The sequence below is a fragment of the Artemia sp. Qi Xiang Cuo genome, chromosome 7, assembly GCF_049724085.1.
Source record: "Artemia sp. Qi Xiang Cuo chromosome 7, ASM4972408v1, whole genome shotgun sequence".
Taxonomy (NCBI): Eukaryota; Metazoa; Arthropoda; class Branchiopoda; order Anostraca; family Artemiidae; genus Artemia; species Artemia sp. Qi Xiang Cuo.
The window spans coordinates 23,751,321-23,773,555 of record NC_142800.1 but is presented as its reverse complement, the minus strand read 5'-3'; the positions used below and the strand labels follow the sequence as shown (position 1 = coordinate 23,773,555).

The window sequence follows — 22,235 nt, the reverse complement described above, 5'->3', positions numbered from 1 at the left end:
TTTTAAACACATTGTATACGTGTATACAATTGAAACACTGTATACAAATAGGAATGAGAAATATTACCATTTGAGATCACTGAATAAAAGTTCCCCCACAAAATGAAATTTCCTGGCGAGGCTTATGATGCCCTTCCTCACCTTTTCCACCTCTGTGCTGGTAGGCATGTGAATGTAATATTTTATGCTACATAGAAAACATTTTCATAATGGTAGAGGGACGTAGATCAAAACTATTCAAAGCTATTTAATAAGGGCGTAGATCAAAGCTATTCAGAAGAATCTAAAGGGATTATATATTAATTTGTACTAGCCTCTTCCCAAAAACTCATTCTAGAGTCATTTGAAGGCTCAATGAGCGTTAGGATATGTGGGCATTCAAATGCATTCATTAAGGCATTCCCCCATCTATAAAATGTTCCACCGCCCCTTCGTCATATCAGCTGATGCTCATTTACACATCATTTATATAAATTTATAAAATATGAAGCAAATCAGCCTAGTCAAATGAAGCATCACAAGCAGCGCAATAGCCATGCCTAACTAAAATATGAAGTTGGCACAATATATTATTTTTGTTTCACCAAGGCCCTTTTTATGGAGGGAGTTGCCGTAGAAACTTTGAAGGGGGGCTCATTTGATTGGAAATCAAAAGTTCTAGTGTCCTTTTAAAGAGTGAAAAGTGATTAAAGGGCAACCATTTCCCCTTTTTACCCAAAGAAACCTATTAATTTTGAGATGCTCATCCTGTTCAGCATAGTCGAAAGGTCCCCCATCTATGTCCTTGAGGATGACAACCCCGAACCGCCCTTGTGAAAAGGTATGGAAATTAAATAATTCGCCTTTTGTTAATATATAGTATTTGTTATAAGGAAAAGGGACATTTTTGACCATTTGTGTTAAAAAATGGTCAAGAGCATTCACATGTTGTGCTCAAGAATGTTGAGGGGAATATTGAACTAAATTAAAACACGCTATATGCCTACGGGTTGTGAAAAGAGCCTTATATCATCTCTCCTGGGGCAGGGGCCATATCGTCCCTGGGGGCAAAGTTTATTGACCTTTATCCTATTTTGAACAAAAGGGCTGTATCAAAATTTCGATTGGATGTGTTTCGGAAGAGCAGTTAAAGAGGCCATGGGAAGAGGGATGGCCGCTGATGACTTTTCAAAAACCTCCTCAACGACGCTAAAAAATTCACCTTCAGATCATCAGAGGTTTATTATATATCGCTGATGAATCCTTTTGACAACCTGGAAGCACATAGTGTCTGTTGATTTTGTTTTAATTTCCCAATTAACATTCCCTAAAGTTTTACTTTGATATTCTTAACCTTTATGGACCCACCTAGGATCAAGCCTTCCACACTTTCCCAATAATAGATCTTGTAGGTAGGCTTGCGGCTTCTTCCATTGGGATGTGGGCTAGGGCGAAAAATTCGTCGGCTTTATTTTTCACCAGGTAGGGGATGTCCCCTGCCTTGATTTTATTCGTACAGGGTGTGTAGAAGTCGAACACAGTCCATGCTGGTGCGTCATGTGGCATACGAAGGAGGTTGCAAAGCACGTGAGAGGAGGATCTGATTAATAGCTAATTCAGTCCAGTAATGACCCTCGATTCTTTGGAGATGTTTCGTCTTCGTGACATAGACGGTGTTGATGACAGATTTTGCGGCAGACCACGTCTGTGCTCCATACAGTAGGACGACACTCACTGACATGTTGTAAATACACGTTTTAGTATGACGGCTTACATCTGGCTATCCCCAGATGCTGCTCAGCCTCCCAACCACTGCTGACGCTTTGTCTATTCGAGATGTAATGGAGGATATAAAAAGGTCAAGAAGGTAATTTCTTTCTAATCAGTTTTTGATGGTTCCGATCGTTTTCCGATACTTCTTGAATCTAAAAAGGACACATAAGCATTCAATTCACAATTGAACGAACCCGTTCCTTTTGAATTAGCTCTTTAAGAAAATTATAATAAATAAATAGCACATTGAATCCTTATGATCTTTACTACAGGCAACAGTCCTCTGGTAAAATTTTGACGAAGCAACTAAGCAGCTGAAGTCGGCAACAGATTTCCTGTGACGTTCAAATATTGCTCATGAGTGAATATCTTCATGAACAAAGAGAACTAGATTTTTACCAGTGTATCAACAGGAAGCTTTCAATAATTTTAAGCACAATTTCGCATTCCGGAGAAACAAATTTCTTAAAGCTGGTACGAAAAAAAAGGGAATCAAATATCTGCCCACTTGACGACATTGTTATTTCTAATGAGGCGTGAAATTTGGCTACCGAAGGGAAATTTGGTTTTCTTCAAATCTTGCTTTATTATTTGAATGAATTTATGAAACGTTTGTGAACTGGTAATATAATTTTTGTTTAATGTCTCTGGATAAAATTTAACTAAACATTACCTTTTAGCATTAAAATTGTATAGTGTTGCCTATAGCTCTTATTATAATTCTGTTGTTTTATTGAGGAAAAAGCATAATAATGTATTTTCAGAAAAGAAGAAAACGTTCAAGGATACGTTTTGAAATACATACGAGAGATGCACTTGAGGGTAAAAAAAAGAGCATCAGCCTAATTTCTATGCATTTCAAAATATTTTCTATGAGATTTCAGTGTGTAAGTAGAAGTAAGAATTTTTGTCTTCAACTAAAAAAAACAGCATTCAAGCGAGAGTTAAGAGCGATATTAAGACTCATCCTTCACTCTCTACGCTTAAGTTTTACAGTGCTTGAAAAACCTTCTTATCTTCAATTAAACAGTCTGTGTTTGAGCAGCTGTTCTTAAAGGATTTTGACAAGTAAAATTTTAGCGTAAGTAGCGAAGGTTTGAGTAGGGTATATCCCCTTATATTTGAATTTTAAGTTTTAGTGTTTTTCTTCACCTTCAGTGGAAAAAAACTCCCTTGTTAAATTTAATCCTGTGGGCTGTTAATAGAACACCCACCCAGGGTTACCGTATTTTGAATTATGAATCTACCGTAGGGTCACCCTATATTGAATGATGAATCTACCATAGAGTCACCCTATATTGAATCATGAATCTACCATAGAGTCACCCTATATTGAATTATGAATCTACCATACAGTCACTCTATATTGAATTATGAATCTACCATAGAGTCACCCTATATCGAATTATGAATCTACCATAGAGTCACCCTATATTGAATTTTGAATCAACCTTTTGTGTAAAACGAATATAATAATATAGAAACCCACAAAATTGACAATGTCTTGTAGCCTACATAAACTGGATGACTGTGATGCAATCGAAGTAGAAGCAACTTTGGAAATCGAAAAAAAAAGAATCCGTGTAATGAAGTTAAGATTTTGTTGCTATAGGACTAGTTAGTTCAGAAGAGTGGACAAACAACATTCTACTAGTGTGGTATAGAAATACCAAAATAAAAAGTAATTATACACCCTTTGGTTCCCATTTAATACCTTTTACAAATGTAATAACCACTATCATTGTAATTTTACCTCAGTTCCCCCTCCTAATACCCAGAAATAGTCTTACAGTATACACAAAAAAAATTGCTGGTTGTGCATTTTTTTCCCTTTGAAAGCAGTTTCATTTTCAATTTTGAAAAGTGTTCATGAGAAATAAATAACACATCCACAAAATAAGCAAGGGAAAAGTAAGAAAAACTCTTGAATCTTAAAAAGGACACTAGAACTTTCGATTTCCAATCTAATGAGCCCGCTACGAAGTTTATACGACCACCCTTTCTATATAAAGTGCCTCTGGCAAGCAAAAAAATTTTAATCATAAAAATGAAGCTTTATGGCTCATTACTATAGGCAACGCTATAGCGTTGCCTCTGAAAGGCAACCACATAATCCAGAAGATTTTACTACTTTGACAAATTTACAACCTCCCCTCATAAGAACTACGAGGATATCTAGTACTAGGGCTATTTGGCTTACTTGTTGGTCTACAGACTTAGGATGGCTGAAGAGTTCACAATACCTTTGCTCTTGCTGAACTTTCTCATGCTCTTGCTTGTGTCTTGGAGTATGACGTATGCCTTACATATGCATTTGCCTGCTTGTCTAAAGCTTCATAATACACAAATGGTTAAACCTATAGTCAAAGTTAATACACATATCGCTAATGGTTCAGTTTCAATTTTTGCGCCTCAGGTGAGATATTTTGGCTTCTTTTTGTAGCCAAAAAGGCTACTTTGTTGAGATACAAATGGCTAAACCTCTAGTAAAAGTTAGTACACAGATCACTAATGGTCCAGTTTCAGTTTTTACGGCTCCGGTGAGCTGTTTTGGCTATTTTTTGTAGCCAAAATGGCTACTTTTTTAGATACAAATGGCTAAACCTCTAATCAAAGTTAGTACACATATCTCTAATGGTCCAGATCAGAATTTTTACGGCTCTGAAAAACATTTGGAAGAATAAGGAGAGATGTCTTAGAACCAAGATTAGGAATGTAGAAACTAAGGTGATGTTGCCAAGCGTCATTCCGAAAAATTGTTGCTTGAGAAGCTCAAGGAAGATATGCTAGGCTACATTTTTTCAACTGGAATTATATAGGCCTAAGGATTGTTAGGTACGAGTTTCAGTGCGTTCAAACCCAGCAGTAAGTTCTATGAAAAAGCAAAAATAGAAGAAAAAAGGAGACAGATCAGTGCTGCTTCAGTGATACCTGATTATTTAAAAATGTGATCTTTCTTGTTATTGAAGGCAGTGGACTATAAACATTCAGTGAAGAGTTTTTCTGACATATTTAGTATACTCCTTATTTCAGATTGATGTCATTTTTTAGGGCTTCTAGGCTATTTTCAAAATTATCGAGCAATTGAATCCGCATGAAAATTAATATCTCCTAAATAGCGGTATGTAAAAAACATTTAAGACGTGACAGTTTTTTTTTTAAAAAATCGTACATTGAAATTAGTCAAAATGGTTACTCTTATGGCTAACAAAATGGATAATAATTGCTAACATGGCTAACAAAATGGCTAACAACATGGTTAGCTACAGTGATTACTCTTCACTAGGTTGGTTACAGTTACTCCTGCAACCATTATGTGGTCTGATTCAACTTAGTAGGGCTGTTGTGAATATTTAGGCTATAGTTTACAGAGAAAGGATGATAGGTTGCTTGTATAAAATTCAGACTTTCAAGCAGACATCCTTGAATGCTTTGGGGTAATATAATAAAATAAAATAATCAAAAGAAGGGGTAATGTCAAGAAATTGAAGTGTTGGGTGAAAATGAGCGTAAACTACCTTGTTATTTTAACAAGACTAGGTGTTTTAAGTAGAGATGCCTTATTGACTCCCATCACTCACCCCTGCTGCCACCTATAACTTTTTTTAACACCATATATGGGAATAGAACCACGTGGTTTATGGTTTTTGTCAGTGAGAATGAAAAAACAGGACAGGAATTTTGTCACATTTATGTCTGTTTTCTTGGATGGTTATGTGTGTTGGTCGATTTATTTGATGTTTTTCATGGATGTTTTATGGTTTTTGTCAGTGAGAATGAAAAAACAAGAACTTTGTCACATTTATGTCTGTTTGTTGTCAGTGAGAATGGAAAAACAGGAATTTTGTCACATTTATGGATGTTTTTATGGTTTTTGTCAGTGAGAATTTGAAAAACAGGAATTTTGTCACATTTATGTCTGTTTTTATGGTTTTTGTCAGTGAGAATTTGAAAAAACAGGAATTTTGTCACATTTATGTCCGTTTTCTTGGTTTTTGTCAGTGAGAATGAAAAAACAGAAACTTTCTCACTTTAATGGATTATTAAGTCTAATGGGGGCAGGTCAATGACACTTCCTTCTTGTTGTTGCTCGATGCAAATGTTATGATCCAGAAATAGTATTTGTTGTTGTTGCTCGAGCCAAATGTTTTGAGTTTCCAGGAAACCGTTAGATCACGTGTTTCCTTCTCAGCCAATCAGATGGCTTGCTTACATAACAATTCGACCTTGAGATTTCGTATATCACGGGCATGCAATGTGATTCAATTATCAGAAAGTATTTTGACACAAAGGATAAATTTGATGAATTAGAAGCCATGGCAACTTCAATTTACCATGTAAGCTCCGTTTTTAATTTTCAAAATAAAATTACTTTCCTTGGTCACCCTCCAGTATATTTAGGTAAGTATCCCCCCCCTCAAACCTAACCACCTTGCAATCTTTATACTCAATGGAAAACGGAAAATATATTCTTTTACCCTCGAAACCTACCCCCCCCCATTGTTTTACAACCAAATTCTCGCAAAAAGAAATAATTGTCATTTCGTTAAATTCCTTCCTTCTATATTTCCAGCTAAAGCGACCACTGACTTCTCTCAATTTTTAATGAAAATGCCGTTCTGTTTTGACACAAGACTCCAGTGCGTGGTTAAAATTAGCAGTCACCCCTTTCCATCTGTGTTTACAAACGCGGCAGCCAAAGTCAAAAGGAACTGTTTCTCTGTCAAAATTAAAACACTTTGAGGCAATTGTAATAATTAGGCGCAGACGCAATGCGCTATTTTGGAGAAGTGAAACAGATTATTTTCAAGCTTTCTTTCGATAAAGTTTCTTTTATATTCCCGGGAGGGGAGCGTGAATCCAGGATTTTTGCTGGGGAAGGGGTTAGCACTTTTAATAGTGACAAAATAGAAATGAAAGATTGTTTTTACTTCAGTGTCTAACCATTTCTCTTCGAAATTTAGCGATTTTAGCTATAACAATTTTCCTAAATTTAGGGGGGGGAGCATGAATCCGTGATTTTTGTTGAGGAGGGGGTTAGCCGTTTTAATAGTGACAAAATAGAAATGAAAAGATAATTGTTTCTTACTTCAGTGTCTAACCATTTCTCTTCGAAATTTAGCGATTTTAGCTATAACAATTTTCCTAAATTTAGGGGAGGGAGCATGAATCCGTGATTTTTGTTGGGGAATGGGTTAACGCTTTTAATGGTGACAAAATAGAAATGAAAGATTGTTTTTATCATAATTGTTTTCTACTTCGTTGTGTGAACCATTTCTCTTTGACATTTTAGCGATTTTAACTATAGCATTTGAATAAAAGGTAGTAAGATATATTCGTTATTGATTTGGCATGCACTTGAATAAAAAACTGAACGTTCGTACAATAATGCTTTGAGTTATTTCTGAGAAAAGATGAATTTATTATAATCAAACTATGATTTTCAGAGTTTAGGTTGCTTTCGACAAAGATTTCTCTTTACATACGGCAAATTTCTACATGGTGATTGATCCATGGCCCTTCCAAATGTGATAGAAGCTACTACACCATGCTTCAATCTCTTTTTACGTATTCAAACTGAATGTTCGTATAACAATGCTTTGAGTTATTCCTCAGAAAATTGACCCCTCCAAATATTTACTCAGAGGGGCGGTTGCTGAAATGTAAAACGTTACTTATTTGCCAATCATTTTCACAGTTTTCAAGTTGGGATCTTTGAACACACTCCATCCTTCTCAGTTTATCCTATGAAAGTGAGCTGTATTTGTTAGAGTTTCAGAAACATTACATTTTTATTTAATTTAAACACTTTTTTTTCAGATATAATAATGTTTGGTGGGATTGACACAGAATATATTGGTCTGAAATATTCCTCAACTGGCATTATTTTCGAAGCATTTTTCTTACTCATAGACAATCAACGACGTGAAATTCATTGCTATAAATTGAACATCAGATACAATATGTATAAGTACAAGAAAACAGATGTAGTCCAACACTAAATTTTATAAATCGAAATGGCTTTTACGCTAAAACCATACGACCACATAATGAAAATGGCTATGAAATAAAACATGTACAAGAGGAAATTCAGGAAATATGCAGTTTTTTCGGTGTGCAAGCTGTTTATGTTAAAGGAGACGTGCCAACTGATAAACTCTTACTAGAAAAATGTGATAAAAAAATAGCATTATTCAATTTAGAAGACTTCAACTGTGAAAAAGGCCTACAGTCAGTAACTTACCCAGATAATAAAGTTAAATAATTCACTAAATAAATACTGGAAAAGATACCTGACATTAACACAAACATCAGATATTAAAAATCATAAGCTTGTTCCGGGTCATATAAAGTGTAATCAGCTTCTTTTTTTTTTTAAATATGTTATTATTTTTTTTTAAAATTTTTTTAAATATTTTTAAGCAATAAATATCTTAAGCATCAACCGTTTTATTATTTATATTATTCTATCGCCATGAAAATTATACTTTCAGATTCAACATGTCAGGGAACACACTTTCAAGTTCAGCATGTTGGAGAACCCTAAATAGTCACCCCTAAAAAGGTAAGTTAACCCTAAAAGGTTAAAGAGTTTCCCTGAAATTACACTTTCAGATCCAACAGGTCAGGGTACAAACTTTCAGGTTCAGCATGTAGGAGAACCCTAAATGCTCATCCCTAAAAAGGTAAGTTAACCCTAAACGCTTAAAGAATTTCTCTGAAATCACACATTCAGATTCAGCATGTAGGAGAACCCTAAATGCTCATCCCTAAAAAAGTTAAGTTAACCCTAAACGCTTAAAGAATTTCTCTGAAATCACACTTTCAGATTCAGCATGTAGGAGAACCCTAAATGCTCATCCCTAAAAAAGGTAAGTTAACCCTAAACGCTTAAAGAATTTCACTGAAATCACACTTTCAGGTTAGGTTAGGTAGGACCCCGACCCACACTACCACAACCCCGAAATAACCCCCGGCCCCAAAGCCCCCCGGGCCCCCAAAGACCCTCCGGACCCCGCAATACTTTTCAAAAGGCTTTATTATATCTTTTCAGAACAAGTTCTTTTCTTAATGTCCCTCCTAAACCCATTTTACAAGTTGAAGCACCCATTCTTTTCACCCACAACTTTACTTTACAGCTTTTTGGATGCCTCAACACCATGAAATACCTTTCAAAATACATTTCGGAGCAAGTTCCTTTCTTAATGTCCCTTCTAAACTCATTTTACAAGTTGAAAAACCAATCCTTGTCACCCACAACTTGACTTTACAGTTTTTTGAATGCCTCAACAGAAAGAAATACTTTAAAAAGCCATTTCATATTAAGTTACTTCTTAATTTTCCTTCTAGACCCATATTACAAGTTTAAGTACTTATATTTTTCACACACAACTTTACTTTACAGCTTTTAGGATACCTAAACAACAGGAAATACTTTTCAAAGACCATTTCAGAGAAAGTTACTGTCTTAATGTCTCTCCTAAACCCATTTTACAAGTAGAAGTACTTATCTTTTTCATCCAAAACTATACTTTACAGCTTTTACGATACCTCAACATCAAGAAATACTTTTCAAAAGGCATTTCAGAGCAAGTTCCTTTCTTAATGTCCCTCCTAAACCCATTTTACAAGTTGAAGTACTTATCTTTTTCACCCAAACCTATACTTTACAGCTTTTTGGTTACCTCAACACCAAGAAATACCTTTCAAAAGACATTTCAGAGCAAGTTCCTTTCTTAATGTCCCTTCTAAACCCATTTTCCAACTTGAAGTACCCATCCTTTCCACCCACAACTTTACTTTACAGCTTTTTGGATGCCTCAACACCAAGAAATACTTTTCAAAAGGCATTTCAGAGCAAGTTCCTTTCTTAAAGTCCCTTCTAAACCCATTTTTCAACTTGAAGTACCCATCCGTTTCACCCACAACTTTATTTTACAGCTTTTTGGATACCTCAACACCAAGAAATACATTTCAAAAGGCATTTCAGAGCAATTTCCTTTCTTAATGTCCCTTCTATACCCATTTTACAACTTCAAGTACCCAACCTTCTCAACCTCAACTTTACTGTACAGCTTTTTCGATACCTCAACACCAAGAAATACTTTTCAAAAGGCATTTCAGAGCAATTTCCTTTCTTAAAGTCCCTTTTAAACCCATTTTCCAACTTGAAGTACCCATCCGTTTCACCCACAACTTTACTTTACAGCTTTTTGGATACCTCAACACCAAAAAATACCTTTCAAAAGGCATTTCCGAGCAAGTTCCTTTGTTAATTTCCCTTCTAAACCCATTTTCCAACTTGAAGTACCCACCCTTTTCACCCACAACTTTACTTTTAAGCTTTTTGGATACCTCAACACCAAGAAATACTTTTCAAAAGGCATTTCAGAGCACGTTCCTTTCTTAATGTCCCTACTAAACCCATTTTCCAGCTTGAAGGACAAACCTGTTTCACCCACAACTATACTTTACAGCTTTTTGGATACCTCAACACCAAGAAATACTTTTCAAAAGGCATTTCAGAGCAATTTCCTTTCTTAATGTCCCTTCTAAACCCATTTTCCAACTTGAAGCATTCATCCTTTTCACCCAAAACTTTACTTTACAGCTTTTTGGTTACCTCAATACCAAGCAATACTTTTCAAAAGGCATTTCAGCGCAATTTCCTTTCTTAATGTCCCTTCTAAACCCATTTACAACTTGAAGTACCCATCCGTTTCACCCACAACTTTACTTTACAGCTTTTTGGATATCTCAACACCAAGAAATACCTTTTAAAAAGGCATTTCTGAGAAAGTTCATTTCTTAATGTCCCTTCTAAGCCCATTTTACAAGTTGAAGCACCCATTCTTTTCACTCACAACTTTACTTTACAGCTTTTTGGATGCCTCAACACGAAGAAATACCTTTCAAAAGGCATTTCAGAGCAATTTCCTTTCTTAATGTCCCTTCTAAACCCATTTTCCAACTTGAAGTACCCATTCTTTTCACCCACAACTTTACTTTTAAGCTTTTTGGATACCTCAACACCAAGAAATACTTTTCAAAAGGCATTTCAGAGCAATTTCCTTTCTTAATATCCCTTCTAAACCCATTTTCCAACTTGAAGTACCAATCTTTTTCACCCACAACTATACTTTACAGCTTTTTGGATACCTCAACACCAAGAAATACTTTTCAAAAGGCATTTCAGAGCAAGTTTCTTTCATAGTGTCCCTTCTAAACCCATTTTCCAACTTGAAGCATCCATCTTTTTCACCCACAACTTCACTTTACAGTTTTTTGGATGACCCAATACCAAGCAATAATTTTCAAAAGACATTCCAGAGCAAGTTCCTTTCTTAATGTCCCTTCTAAACCCATTTACAACTTGAAGTACCCATCCGTTTCACCCACAACTTTACTTTACAGCTTTTTGGATATCTCAACACCAAGCAATACCTTTTCAAAAGACATTTCAGAGCAATTTCCTTTCTTAATGTCCCTTCTAAACCCATTTTACAAGTTGAAGCACCCATTCTTTTCACTCACAACTTTACTTTACAGCTTTTTGGATGCCTCAACACCAAGAAATACCTTTCAAAAGACATTTCAGAGCAAGTTCCTTTCTTAATGTCCCTTCTAAACCCATTTTCCAACTTGAAGTACCCATCCTTTTCACCCACAACTTTACATTACAGCTTTTTGGATACCTCAACATCAAGAAATACTTTCAAAAGACATTTCAGAGCAAGTTACTTTCTTAATGATCCTTCTAAACCCATTTTACAAGTTGAAGTACTTATCTTTTTCACCCAAAACTATACTTTACAGCTTTTTGGTTACCTCAACACCAATCAATACTTTTCAAATACTATTTCTGAGCAATTTAATTTCTTAATGTCCCTTTTAAACCAAATTTACTAGTTGAAGTACATATCTTTTCATCAAAAACTATACTTTATAGCTCTTTACATACCTCAACATCAGGAAATACTTTTCAAATACCATTTAAGTATAAGCTACTGTCTTAATGTAAATCCTCAACCCATTTTAAAAGTTGAAGTACTTATCTTTTTCACCCAAAACTATACTTTACTGCTTTTTGGCTACCTCAACACCAAGCAATACTTTTCAAAAGACATTTCAGAGCAAGTTCCCGTCCTAATGTCCCTTCGAAACCCATTTTCCAACTTGAAGTACCCATACGTGTCACCACCCAACTCTACTTTACATCTTTTTTGATATCTCAACACCAAGAAATAACTTTTAAAAAGACATTTAAGAGCAATTTCCTTTCCTAATGTCCATTCTAAACCCATTTTCTAACTTGAAGTACCCATTCTTTTCACCCACAACTTTACTCTACAGCTTTTTTGCATACCTCAACACCAAGAAATAGTTTTCAAAAGACATTTCAGAGCAAGTTCCTTTCTTAATGTCCCTTCTAATCCCATTTTCCAACTTGAAGTACCCATCCTTTTCACCCACAACTTTACTTTACAGCTTTTTGGATACCTCAACACCAAGAAATAATTTTGAAAAGACATTTCAGAGCAAGTTCCTTTCTTTATACCTCTTCTAAACCCATTTTTCAACTTGAAGCACCCATCCGTTTCACCCCCCAACTTTGCTTTACACCTTTTTGGATGCGCCAACATCAAGAAATACCTTTCAAAAGGCATTTCAGAGCAATTTTTTCTTAATGTCCCTTCTAAACCCATTTTCCAACTTGAAGTACCAATCCTTTTCACCCACAACTTTACTTTACAGCTTTTTGGATACCTCAACACCAAGAAATACCGTTCAAAAGGCATTTCAGAGCAATTTCCTTTCTTAATGTCCCTTCTAAACCCATTTTACAAGAGGGATTTATTTGATGTTTTTCATGGATGTTTTATGGTTTTTGTCAGTGAGAATGAAAAAACAGGAACTTTGTCACATTTATGTCTGTTTGTTGTCAGTGAGAATGGAAAAACAGGAATTTTGTCACATTTATGGATGTTTTTATGGTTTTTGTCAGTGAGAATGAAAAAACAGGAATTTTGTCACATTTATGGCTGTTTTTATGGTTTTTGTCAGTGAGAATGAAAAAACAGGAATTTTGTCACATTTATGTCTGTTTTCTTGGTTTTTGTCAGTGAGAATGAAAAAACAGGAACTTTCTCACTTTAATGGATGTCAACAGCAATTTATGTATGTTTTATGGGTTTTGTCAGTGAGAATGGAAAAACATGAATTTTATCACATTTATGGATGTCAACAGCAATTTATGTATGTTGGATGGATATGTGTGTTGGTCAATTTATTTGATGTTTTTCATGGATGTCAACAGCAATTCATGTCTGTTTTATGGTTTTTGTCAGTGAGAATGAAAAAACAGGAACTTTCTCACTTTAATGGATTTCAACAGCAATTTATGTATGTTTTATGGTTTTTGTCAGTGAGAATGGAAAAACAAGAATTTTCTCACATTTATGGATGTTGTCTGGACGGTTATGTGTGTTGATCAATTTATTTGATGTTTTTCATGGATGTCAACAGTAATTTATGTCTGTTTTATGGTTTTTGTCAGTGAGAATGAAAAACAGGAATTTTCTCAATTTGATGGATGTTTTCTGAATGGTTATGAGTGTCGGTCAATTTATTTGTTGTTTTTCTTGGATGACAACATCAATTTATGTCTGTTTTATGGTTTTTGTCAATTGATTACATAATATCTCCAAACAGATAACACTACCCACTAATTTCCTATCTTATGCTCTAAAACAAGGGCTTTCTCACTCCAGGAACTATATTCAAGCTTTAGTTTTTTGGGCTTTAGGAGGAAAAATGGTACCTAGGTTAGTTTAGGTTATGTATTTATATGCTATGCTTTATCCCCACCCTCCTAATGTGCCAATATACAGCCAAAATTTGTTTCTAAACTATTATATTTTTATCCTATTTTGTTTTATTTCAATAGCATTAACCAAACTTAACTTCTCGCATGTTCCCCAGATATTAGAACACTACCTTTTTTTTCTGCATTGCTTTAGTATAAGTGTGACATCCTTTTCACTAATAAATACCCATAATTTTTTGAAGCCCTATAGGATATATGTTCTGAAAATTCAATCAATTATTATTATTGTTGATGGGTTCTCTGCGAATCCAGGAAATTTGATGTTCATATGTTAGTCCTAAAACTCAGCTGTCCTTGTCTGAGACTATAGGCAGGCAGACATTATGTCACTTGTTCAGCTGCAAATTCAGGCAACTTGTTGGGCCTAAAGATTTTGTATGAATTTGGTGGTAGTGTAACTGTCTTGGCTTATAGATTGGGTTTTCTGACTGCGGACTGCAAGTCCAGGTGACTTAGTGGTCATGTTAATCCTAAAACTTGGTCAAAATGCCTTAGACTCTAGGCGGCCAGCCCTACTTGGAAAGTCTACTTGAATTACAATAGAGATGACTAAGATTTTTGAGCTGACTCACAACAGACAATGTCTATGGAACTTGCTGATGAAGAAGCATCCTAAGCCTAATTTTCCTGGCCACATAAATTCTCAGGTAGGTTGACTAAGTTTCAGGATTGATATGTGACCACCAAGTTGCCTGAACTGCAATTGGAACTATGAAAGGTCATCTGTATGACTTAGTTGTTTTCTCTATGTATCACTGGGGTAATGTAATTTCTTTTGTATTACATTTTAGTGGATCATATATTCAATAAGAAAACCAAAAGTATTCTGTATAACTTTAGTCTTGTGTCTCTATAATCATTTGACGTTTAAAAAGTCCTACAGAAGACTTTATATCCTTATATATGTATAAAGGAAACACAGTAACGCCTATTGTTATGATTTTATAGTGTCTACTGTATAATAGTAAATGACAATATTTATTGCTTAGGGTATAAAGATTGCAAGGTGGTTAGGTTTGAGGGGGGGGGGTGGGGTACTTACCTAAATATACTGGAGGGTGACCAAGGAAAATAATTTTATTTTGAAAATTTAAAACGGAGCTTACATGGTAAATTGAAGTTGCCAAGGCTTCTAATTCATCAAATTTATCCTTTGTGTCAAAATACTTTCTGATAATTGAATCACATTTCATGCCCGCGATATGTGAAATCTCAAGGTCGAATTGTTATGTAAACAAGCCCTCTGATTGGCTGAGAAGGAGACACGTGATCTAATGGTTTCCTGGAAACTCATAACATTTGCCTCGAGCAACAACAACAAATACTATTTCTGGATCATAACATTTGCATCGGGCAACAACAAGAAGGAAGTGTCATTGACCTGCCCCCATTAGAATCAATAATCCATGAAAGTGAGAAAGTTTCTGTTTTTTCATTTTCACTGACAATATCCATACGAACAGACATAAATGTGAGAAAATTCCTGTTTTTTCAAATTCTCACTGACAAAAACCATAAAAACATACATAAATGTGACAAAATTCCTGTTTTTCCATTCTCACTGACAACAAACAGACATAAATGTGACAAAGTTCCTGTTTTTTCATTCTCACTGACAAAAACCATAAAACATCCATGAAAAACATCAAATAAATCCCTCTTGTAAAATGGGTTTAGAAGGGACATTAAGAAAGGAAGTTGCTCTGAAATACCTTTTGAACGGTATTTCTTGGTGTTGAGGTATCCAAAAAGCTGTAAAGTAAAGTTGTGGGTGAAAAGGATTGGTACTTCAACTTGGAAAATGGTTTTAGAAGGGACATTAAGAAAAAATTGCTCTGAAATGCCTTTTGAAAAGTATTTCTGGATGTTGAGGTATCCTAAAAGCTGTAAAGTATAGTTTTGGGTGAAAAAGATAAGTACTTCAACTTGTAAAATGGGTTTAGAAGGATCATTAAGAATTAACTTGCTCTGAAATGTCTTTTGAAAGTATTTCTTGGTGTTGAGGTATCCAAAAAACTGTAATGTAAAGTTGTGGGTGAAAAGGATGGGTACTTCAAGTTGGAAAATGGGTTTAGACGGGACATTAAGAAAGGAACTTGCTCTGAAATGCCTTTTGAAAGGTATTTCTTGGTGTTGAGGCAGCCAAAAAACTGTAAAGTAAAGTTGTGAGTGAAAAGAATGGGTGCTTAAACTTGTAAAATGGGTGTAGAAGGGACATTAAGAAAGGAAATTGTTCTGAAAAGATATAATAAAGCCTTTTGAAAAGTATTGCGGGGTCCGGTGGGTCTTGTGGGGCCGGGGGGGGTTGGGGACGGGGGGTTAGTTCGGGGTTGTGGTAGTGTGGGTCGGGGTCCTACCTAACCTAACCTGAAAGTGTGATTTCAGTGAAATTCTTTAACCTTTTAGGGTTAACTTACCTTTTTTAGGGATGTGCATTTAGGGTTCTCCTACATGCTGACTCTGAAAGTGTGATTTCAGAGAAATTCTTTAAGCGTTTAGGGTTAACTTAACTTTTTTAGGGATGAGCATTTAGGGTTCTCCTAAATGCTGAATCTGAATGTGTGATTTCAGAGAAATTCTTTAAGCGTTTAGGGTTAACTTACCTTTTTAGGGATGAGCATTTAGGGTTCTCCTACATGCTGAGCCTGAAAGTTTGTACCCTGACCTGTTGGATCTGAAAGTGTAATTTCAGGGAAATTCTTTAACCTTTTAGGGTAAACTTACCTTTTTAGGGGTGACTATTTAGGGTTCTCCAACATGCTGAACTTGAAAGTGTGTTCCCTGACATGTTGAATCTGAAAGTATAATTTTCATGGCGATAGACTAATCTAAAGAATAAAACGGTTGAGGCTTAAGATATTTATTGCTTAAACATATTTAAAAACATTTGAAAAAAAAATAATGAAATATTTAAAAAAAAAGAAGCTTAATCCATTTGATATGAGGAGGAGCAAGCTTAGGACTTTGGATATCTGATGCATTTTTCCATGTCAGGTATCTTTTCCGGTATCCATTGAGCGAAATATCTAACTTCATCTTCTGGGTCATGGACTGAATGCAGGTATTTCTCATATTTGAAGTCTTCTAAATTGAATAATGCTATGTTTTTATCACATTTTTCTAGTAAGAGTTTATCAGTTGGCACGTTTCCCTTAACATAAACAGCTTGCACACCGAAAAAACTGCATATTTCCTGAATTTCCTCTTGTACATGTTTTATTTCATAGCCATTTTCATTATGTGGTCGTATGGTTTTAGCGTAAAAGCCATTTCGATTTATAAAATTTAGTGTTGGACTCCATCTGTTTTTCTCGTACTTATACATATTGTATCTGATGTTCCATTTATAGCAATGAATTTCACGTCGTTGATTGTCTATGAGTAAGAAAGCTGCTTCGAAAATAATGCCAGTTGAGTAATATTTCAGACCAATATATTCTGTGTCAATCCCACCAAACATTATTATATCTGAAAAAAAAAGTGTTTAAATTAAATAAATATTTAATGCTTCTGAAACTCTAACAAATACAGCTCACTTTCATATAATAAACTAAGAAGGAGGGAGTGTGTTTAAAGATCCCAACTTGAAAACTGTGAAAATGATTGGCAAATAAGTAACGTTTTACATTTCAGCACCCGCTCCTCTGAGTAAATATTTTGAGGGGTCAATTTTCTGAGGAATAACTCAAAGCATTGTTATACGAACATTCAGTTTGAATACGTAAAAAGAGATTGAAGCAGGGTGTAGTAGGTTTTATCACATTTAGAAGGGCCATGGATCAATCACCATGTGAAAATTTGCCATATGTACAGAGAAATCTTTGTCGAAAGCAACCTAAACTCTGAAAATCATAGTTTGATTATAATAAATTCAACTTTTCTCAGAAATAACTCAAAGCATTATTATACGAACGTTCAGTTTTTTATTCAAGCGCATGCCAGATCAATAACGACTATATCTTACTACCTTTTATCCAAATGCTATAGTTAAAATCGCTAAAATGTCAAAGAGAAATGGTTCGCACAACGAAGTAGAAAACAATTATGATAAAAACAATCTTTCATTTCTATTTTGTCACCATTAAAAGCGTTAACCCATTCCCCAACAAAAATCACGGATTCATGCTCCCTCCCCTAAATTTAGGAAAATTGTTATAGCTAAAATCGCTAAATTTCGAAGAGAAATGGTTAGACACTGAAGTAAGAAACAATTATATTTTCATTTCTATTTTGTCACGATTAAAAGAGATAACCCCCTCCACAACAAAAATCACGGATTCATGCTCCCTCCCCTAAATTTAGGAAAATTGTTATAGCTAAAATCGCTAAATTTCGAAGAGAAATGGTTAGACACTGAAGTAAAAACAATCTTTCATTTCTATTTTGTCTTTATTAAAAGTGCTAACCCCCTCCCCAGCAAAAATCCTGGATTCACGCTCCCCTCCCGGGAATATAAAAGAAACTCTATCGAAAGAAAGCTTGAAAATAATCCGTTTCACTTCTCCAAAATAGCGCATTGCGTCTGCGCCTAATTATTACAATTGCCTCAAAGTGTTTTAATTTTGACGGAGAAACAGTTCCTTTTGACTTTGGCTGCCGCGTTTGTAAACACAGATGGAAAGGGGTGACTGCTAATTTTAACCACGCACTGGAGTCTTGTGTCAAAACAGAACGGCATTTTCATTAAACATTGAGAGAAGTCAGTGGTCGCTTTAGCTGGAAATATAGAAGGAAGGAATTTAACGAAATGAAAATTATTTCTTTTTGCGAGACTTTGGTTGTAAAACAAGGGGGGAGGGGGGGTAGGTTTTGAGGGTAAAAGAATATATTTTACGTTTTCCATCGAGTATAGAGATTGCAAGGTGGTTAGGTTTGAGGGGGGGGGGGTACTTACCTGAATATACTGGAGGGTGACCAAGGAAAATAATTTTATTTTGAAAATGAAAAACGGAGCATACATGGTAAATTGAAGTTGGCATGGCTTCTAATTCACCAAATTTATCCTTTGTACCAAAATACTTTCTGATAATTGAATCACAGGGTATGCCCGCGATATATAAAATCTCAAGGTAGAATTGTTATGTAAGTAAGCCCTCTGATTGGCTGAGAAGGAAACACGTGATCTAACTGTTTCCGGGAAACTCATAACATTTGCCTCGAGCAACAACAACAAATACTATTTCTGGATCATAACATTTGCATCGAGCAACAACATGAAGGAAGTGTCATTGACCTGCTCCCATTAGACTCAATAATCCATGAAAGTGAGAAAGTTTCTGTTTTTCATTCTCACTGACAAAATCCAAGAAAACAGACATAAATGTTAGAAAGTTTTTGTTTTTTCATTCTCATTGACAATATCCATAAAAACAGACATAAATGTGAGAAGGTTCCTGTTTTTCATATTCTCAATGACAAAAACCATAAAATCAACCATAAATGTGACAAGGTTCTTGTTTTTTCAATCTCACTGACAACAAACAGACATAAATGTGACAAAGTTCCTGTTTTTTCATTCTCACTGACAAAACCATAAAACATTCATGAAAAACACCAAATAAATCGACCAACACACATAGCCATCCATGAAAACAGACATAAATGTGACAAAGTTCCTGTCCTGTTTTTTCATTCTCACTGACAAAAACCATAAACCACGTGGTTCTATTCCCATATATGGTGTTAAAAAAAGTTATAGGTGGCAGCAGGGGTGAGTGATGGGAGTCAATAAGGCATCTCTACTGTTTTACCGAGTTGTTAGCATAAATTATTCTTCTATTTACGCAGAATCAATATATGTCCCTACAATTTCCAATTGATTTTGGAGTCAGCAAACATCAAACAGTTCGCGGTAACAAACTGTAAGTAAGGAGCGACCCGGCTCAATAGTAACCGAAACTCTGAAAACAGAAATTTTGATACCAATAGATACATAAAAAATTGTATTTTTATGCAGATTTCAAATATGTAAGTTTCATCAAGTTTACCCATCAAAAGTTTTGAGCCTGAGAATATTTGCCACATTTTCGATAAAAGGGAAAACACCTCTAATATTCATGGAATCTGAGTGAAAACCACACCACCAGATTCAGCGTATCAGAGAACCCTACTGTTGAGGTTTCAAGCTCCTATCTGCAAAATATGAAATTTTGTATTTTATACCAATAGAAAGATCACGGATGCGGGTTTATTTGCTTTTTGTTGTAGTTTTTTTTTCTCCCCAGGGGTGATCACATCGACCCAGTGGTCCTAGAATATTGTAAGAGGGTTCATTCAAACGGAAATTAAAAGTTCTAGTGTTCTTTTTAAGTGACCAAAAAATTGGAGGGCAAATAGGCGCCCTTCCACACTCTTTTGTTCAAAGTCACCCGATCAAAATTTGGAGATAGCCATTTTGTTCAACATAGTCGAAAAATATAATAACAATGTTTTTGAGTATGATTAATCCTCCACAGTCCCAGTGGGAAGGGCTGCAAGTTGTGAACTTTGCCCATTCTTTACACATAGTATTGGTTATTAGGAAGTATATAGACATAAAAGCAAAGAATATAACTTTGCATATTCTTTACCTATGGTATTGGTTATTGGGAAGTATATAGACGTTTTTAGGGGGTATTTTTTCTGGTGGGGGGTCGGGGGGAGAAGGCTACGTAGGAGATCTTTTCATGAGGAATTTTTCATGGAAGAAGGGAAATTTCTGTGAAGGGGGCGCCGGATTTTCCAGCATTATTTAAAAAACGATCAGAAATTAAATAAAAAAAACAAGTTTTTTCAACTTAAAGTAAGGAGCAACATTAAAACTCTCCTTATTTTCAGTTGACAAAACTGTTTTTTTTTATTTAGTCCTAAAGATAAAATGACACTGAAACGGCTGCTCAAAAAAGCTTCTAAAACTTCTGCTTCCAAAAGAAGTTTTATAAGGAATGGCGTTCTTACTTTAAAGAAATAACCTCCTCGTTTTGTATTTCTCCTAGAATGTTTGGTTTTGGAGCCACCATTATCATTTTCTTGCCTGAAAAATTCAGCAAAACAAGGACTTGTGATATTGGGTTATTACGAATTGATTTATCTGACTGAAAAAAGTGACTTACCTGCTTATAAAGAAAGAGGCAACTTTTTGTAGCTTGGGCGTTTGTAAAATAGCGTAGAGAGTTAAAATATTTCCGAAAATACTTAGAAATATAATGATGACACAAATGGATCCAGCAAAGGTAGTTAGGATTCGGTTTGCCCTAGAATCATAAGAAGTATTAAATTACAAGGGAAAAGTTACCATTAAGAAAACAAGCTATTTTAGGAAAGTATATACTCCGTCAAAATACTTCGGGTAGAAAGTCCTCGTTTGGTGTTTATTAAAATTGATTAAATAAACATTTTAAGAAAAAGAAGTTTTTCAAAGAAAACTGAACAGCCATATTAGATCAAGCAGTAATAAATTGTTATAGTAATTCAATCTAAAAAAAAACAACATAAATTACCATAAATGAAAGCCAAAACGAAAAAAAATAAAATAAACAGTCACGTCAAACATAAAAATAAAGATAGAAATATAGATGAATGAGTGAATAATACAATGAATAGAAATTCAAATAAATAATCCAATTAAAGTTAAAAAAAAAAAATTATCATAAAGTTGAGTAGGACTACCGTTCCCTTAACCTTCTAAAAACCATAGTGTCATTAGCACTTACATTGAAAATCAAAAATTGCCGACCTTACAAAGAAAAAATATCATTAAGTATTAAAAAAAAGTCTACTTTCATTAATTATATATATATATATATATATATATATATATATATATATATATATATATATATATATATATATATATATATATATATATATATATATATATATATATATATATATATATATATATATATATATATATATATATATATATATATATATATATATATATATATATATATATATGTATATATATATATATTAACCTAATATTTTAACCTAATATCCTTAGCCGTTCCTGAATTATTGCAGATATTTTCTTTTGACAACCTGGATACGTGCAGTGTCTTTTGATTTGCTTCGTAATTCCCTGGAAGTTTCAACTTAATACCCCTAGATGTTCCTAGATATTGCTGTTTTGGGCACTTGAAAATTTGGATGGACATAGAATTTGATTTAGTTCAACCTCCCACTCGACATTTTCTTAGAGAGTTCCTTAGATGTATACCCTTAGATATTGCAGATACGCCATTCTGTTAGCCTGGATACGCATAGTATGCTTAGAATCAGTTCACCATATTGCTAAAAATTCCTTAAAAGCTTCATCAAGGTGAAACATAATATAAAAAAACCCTCGAAATTGGTATCGTACCGAAATTTATCGAACATATCGAAAACATTGAAATTGCCACTACCGAAAACCCCAAACAGGAAAGTTTCAGCCCCCCTCCTCCACCTTGAACAACAAGGTAAATAATTTTCTTATATCGGCAACATTGATGTGCCCTCTATGTTTTTTATTTATTTTTTTTCTTCACCGCTAGCGTAGCACTGGAACATCAAAGAGAGCTATTTAAGGGCTCATCTGAATGAAAATTGTTTTTTTTTAAATACATGGTCGGAC

At 34.6% G+C, this 22,235-nt stretch overlaps 1 protein-coding gene across 1 annotated transcript in view; it reads right to left on the bottom strand.

The window, feature by feature from the left end:
* LOC148950066 (uncharacterized) overlaps positions 1-22,235 on the bottom strand; it is a 135,152-nt gene that overhangs the window by 85,977 nt on the left and 26,940 nt on the right. Inside the window, exon 2 of the mRNA XM_089092102.1 lies at positions 20,731-20,871. Within this exon, the coding sequence (XP_088948228.1) occupies positions 20,731-20,871 (141 nt within the window). The remainder of the gene's footprint in view (positions 1-20,730; positions 20,872-22,235) is intronic.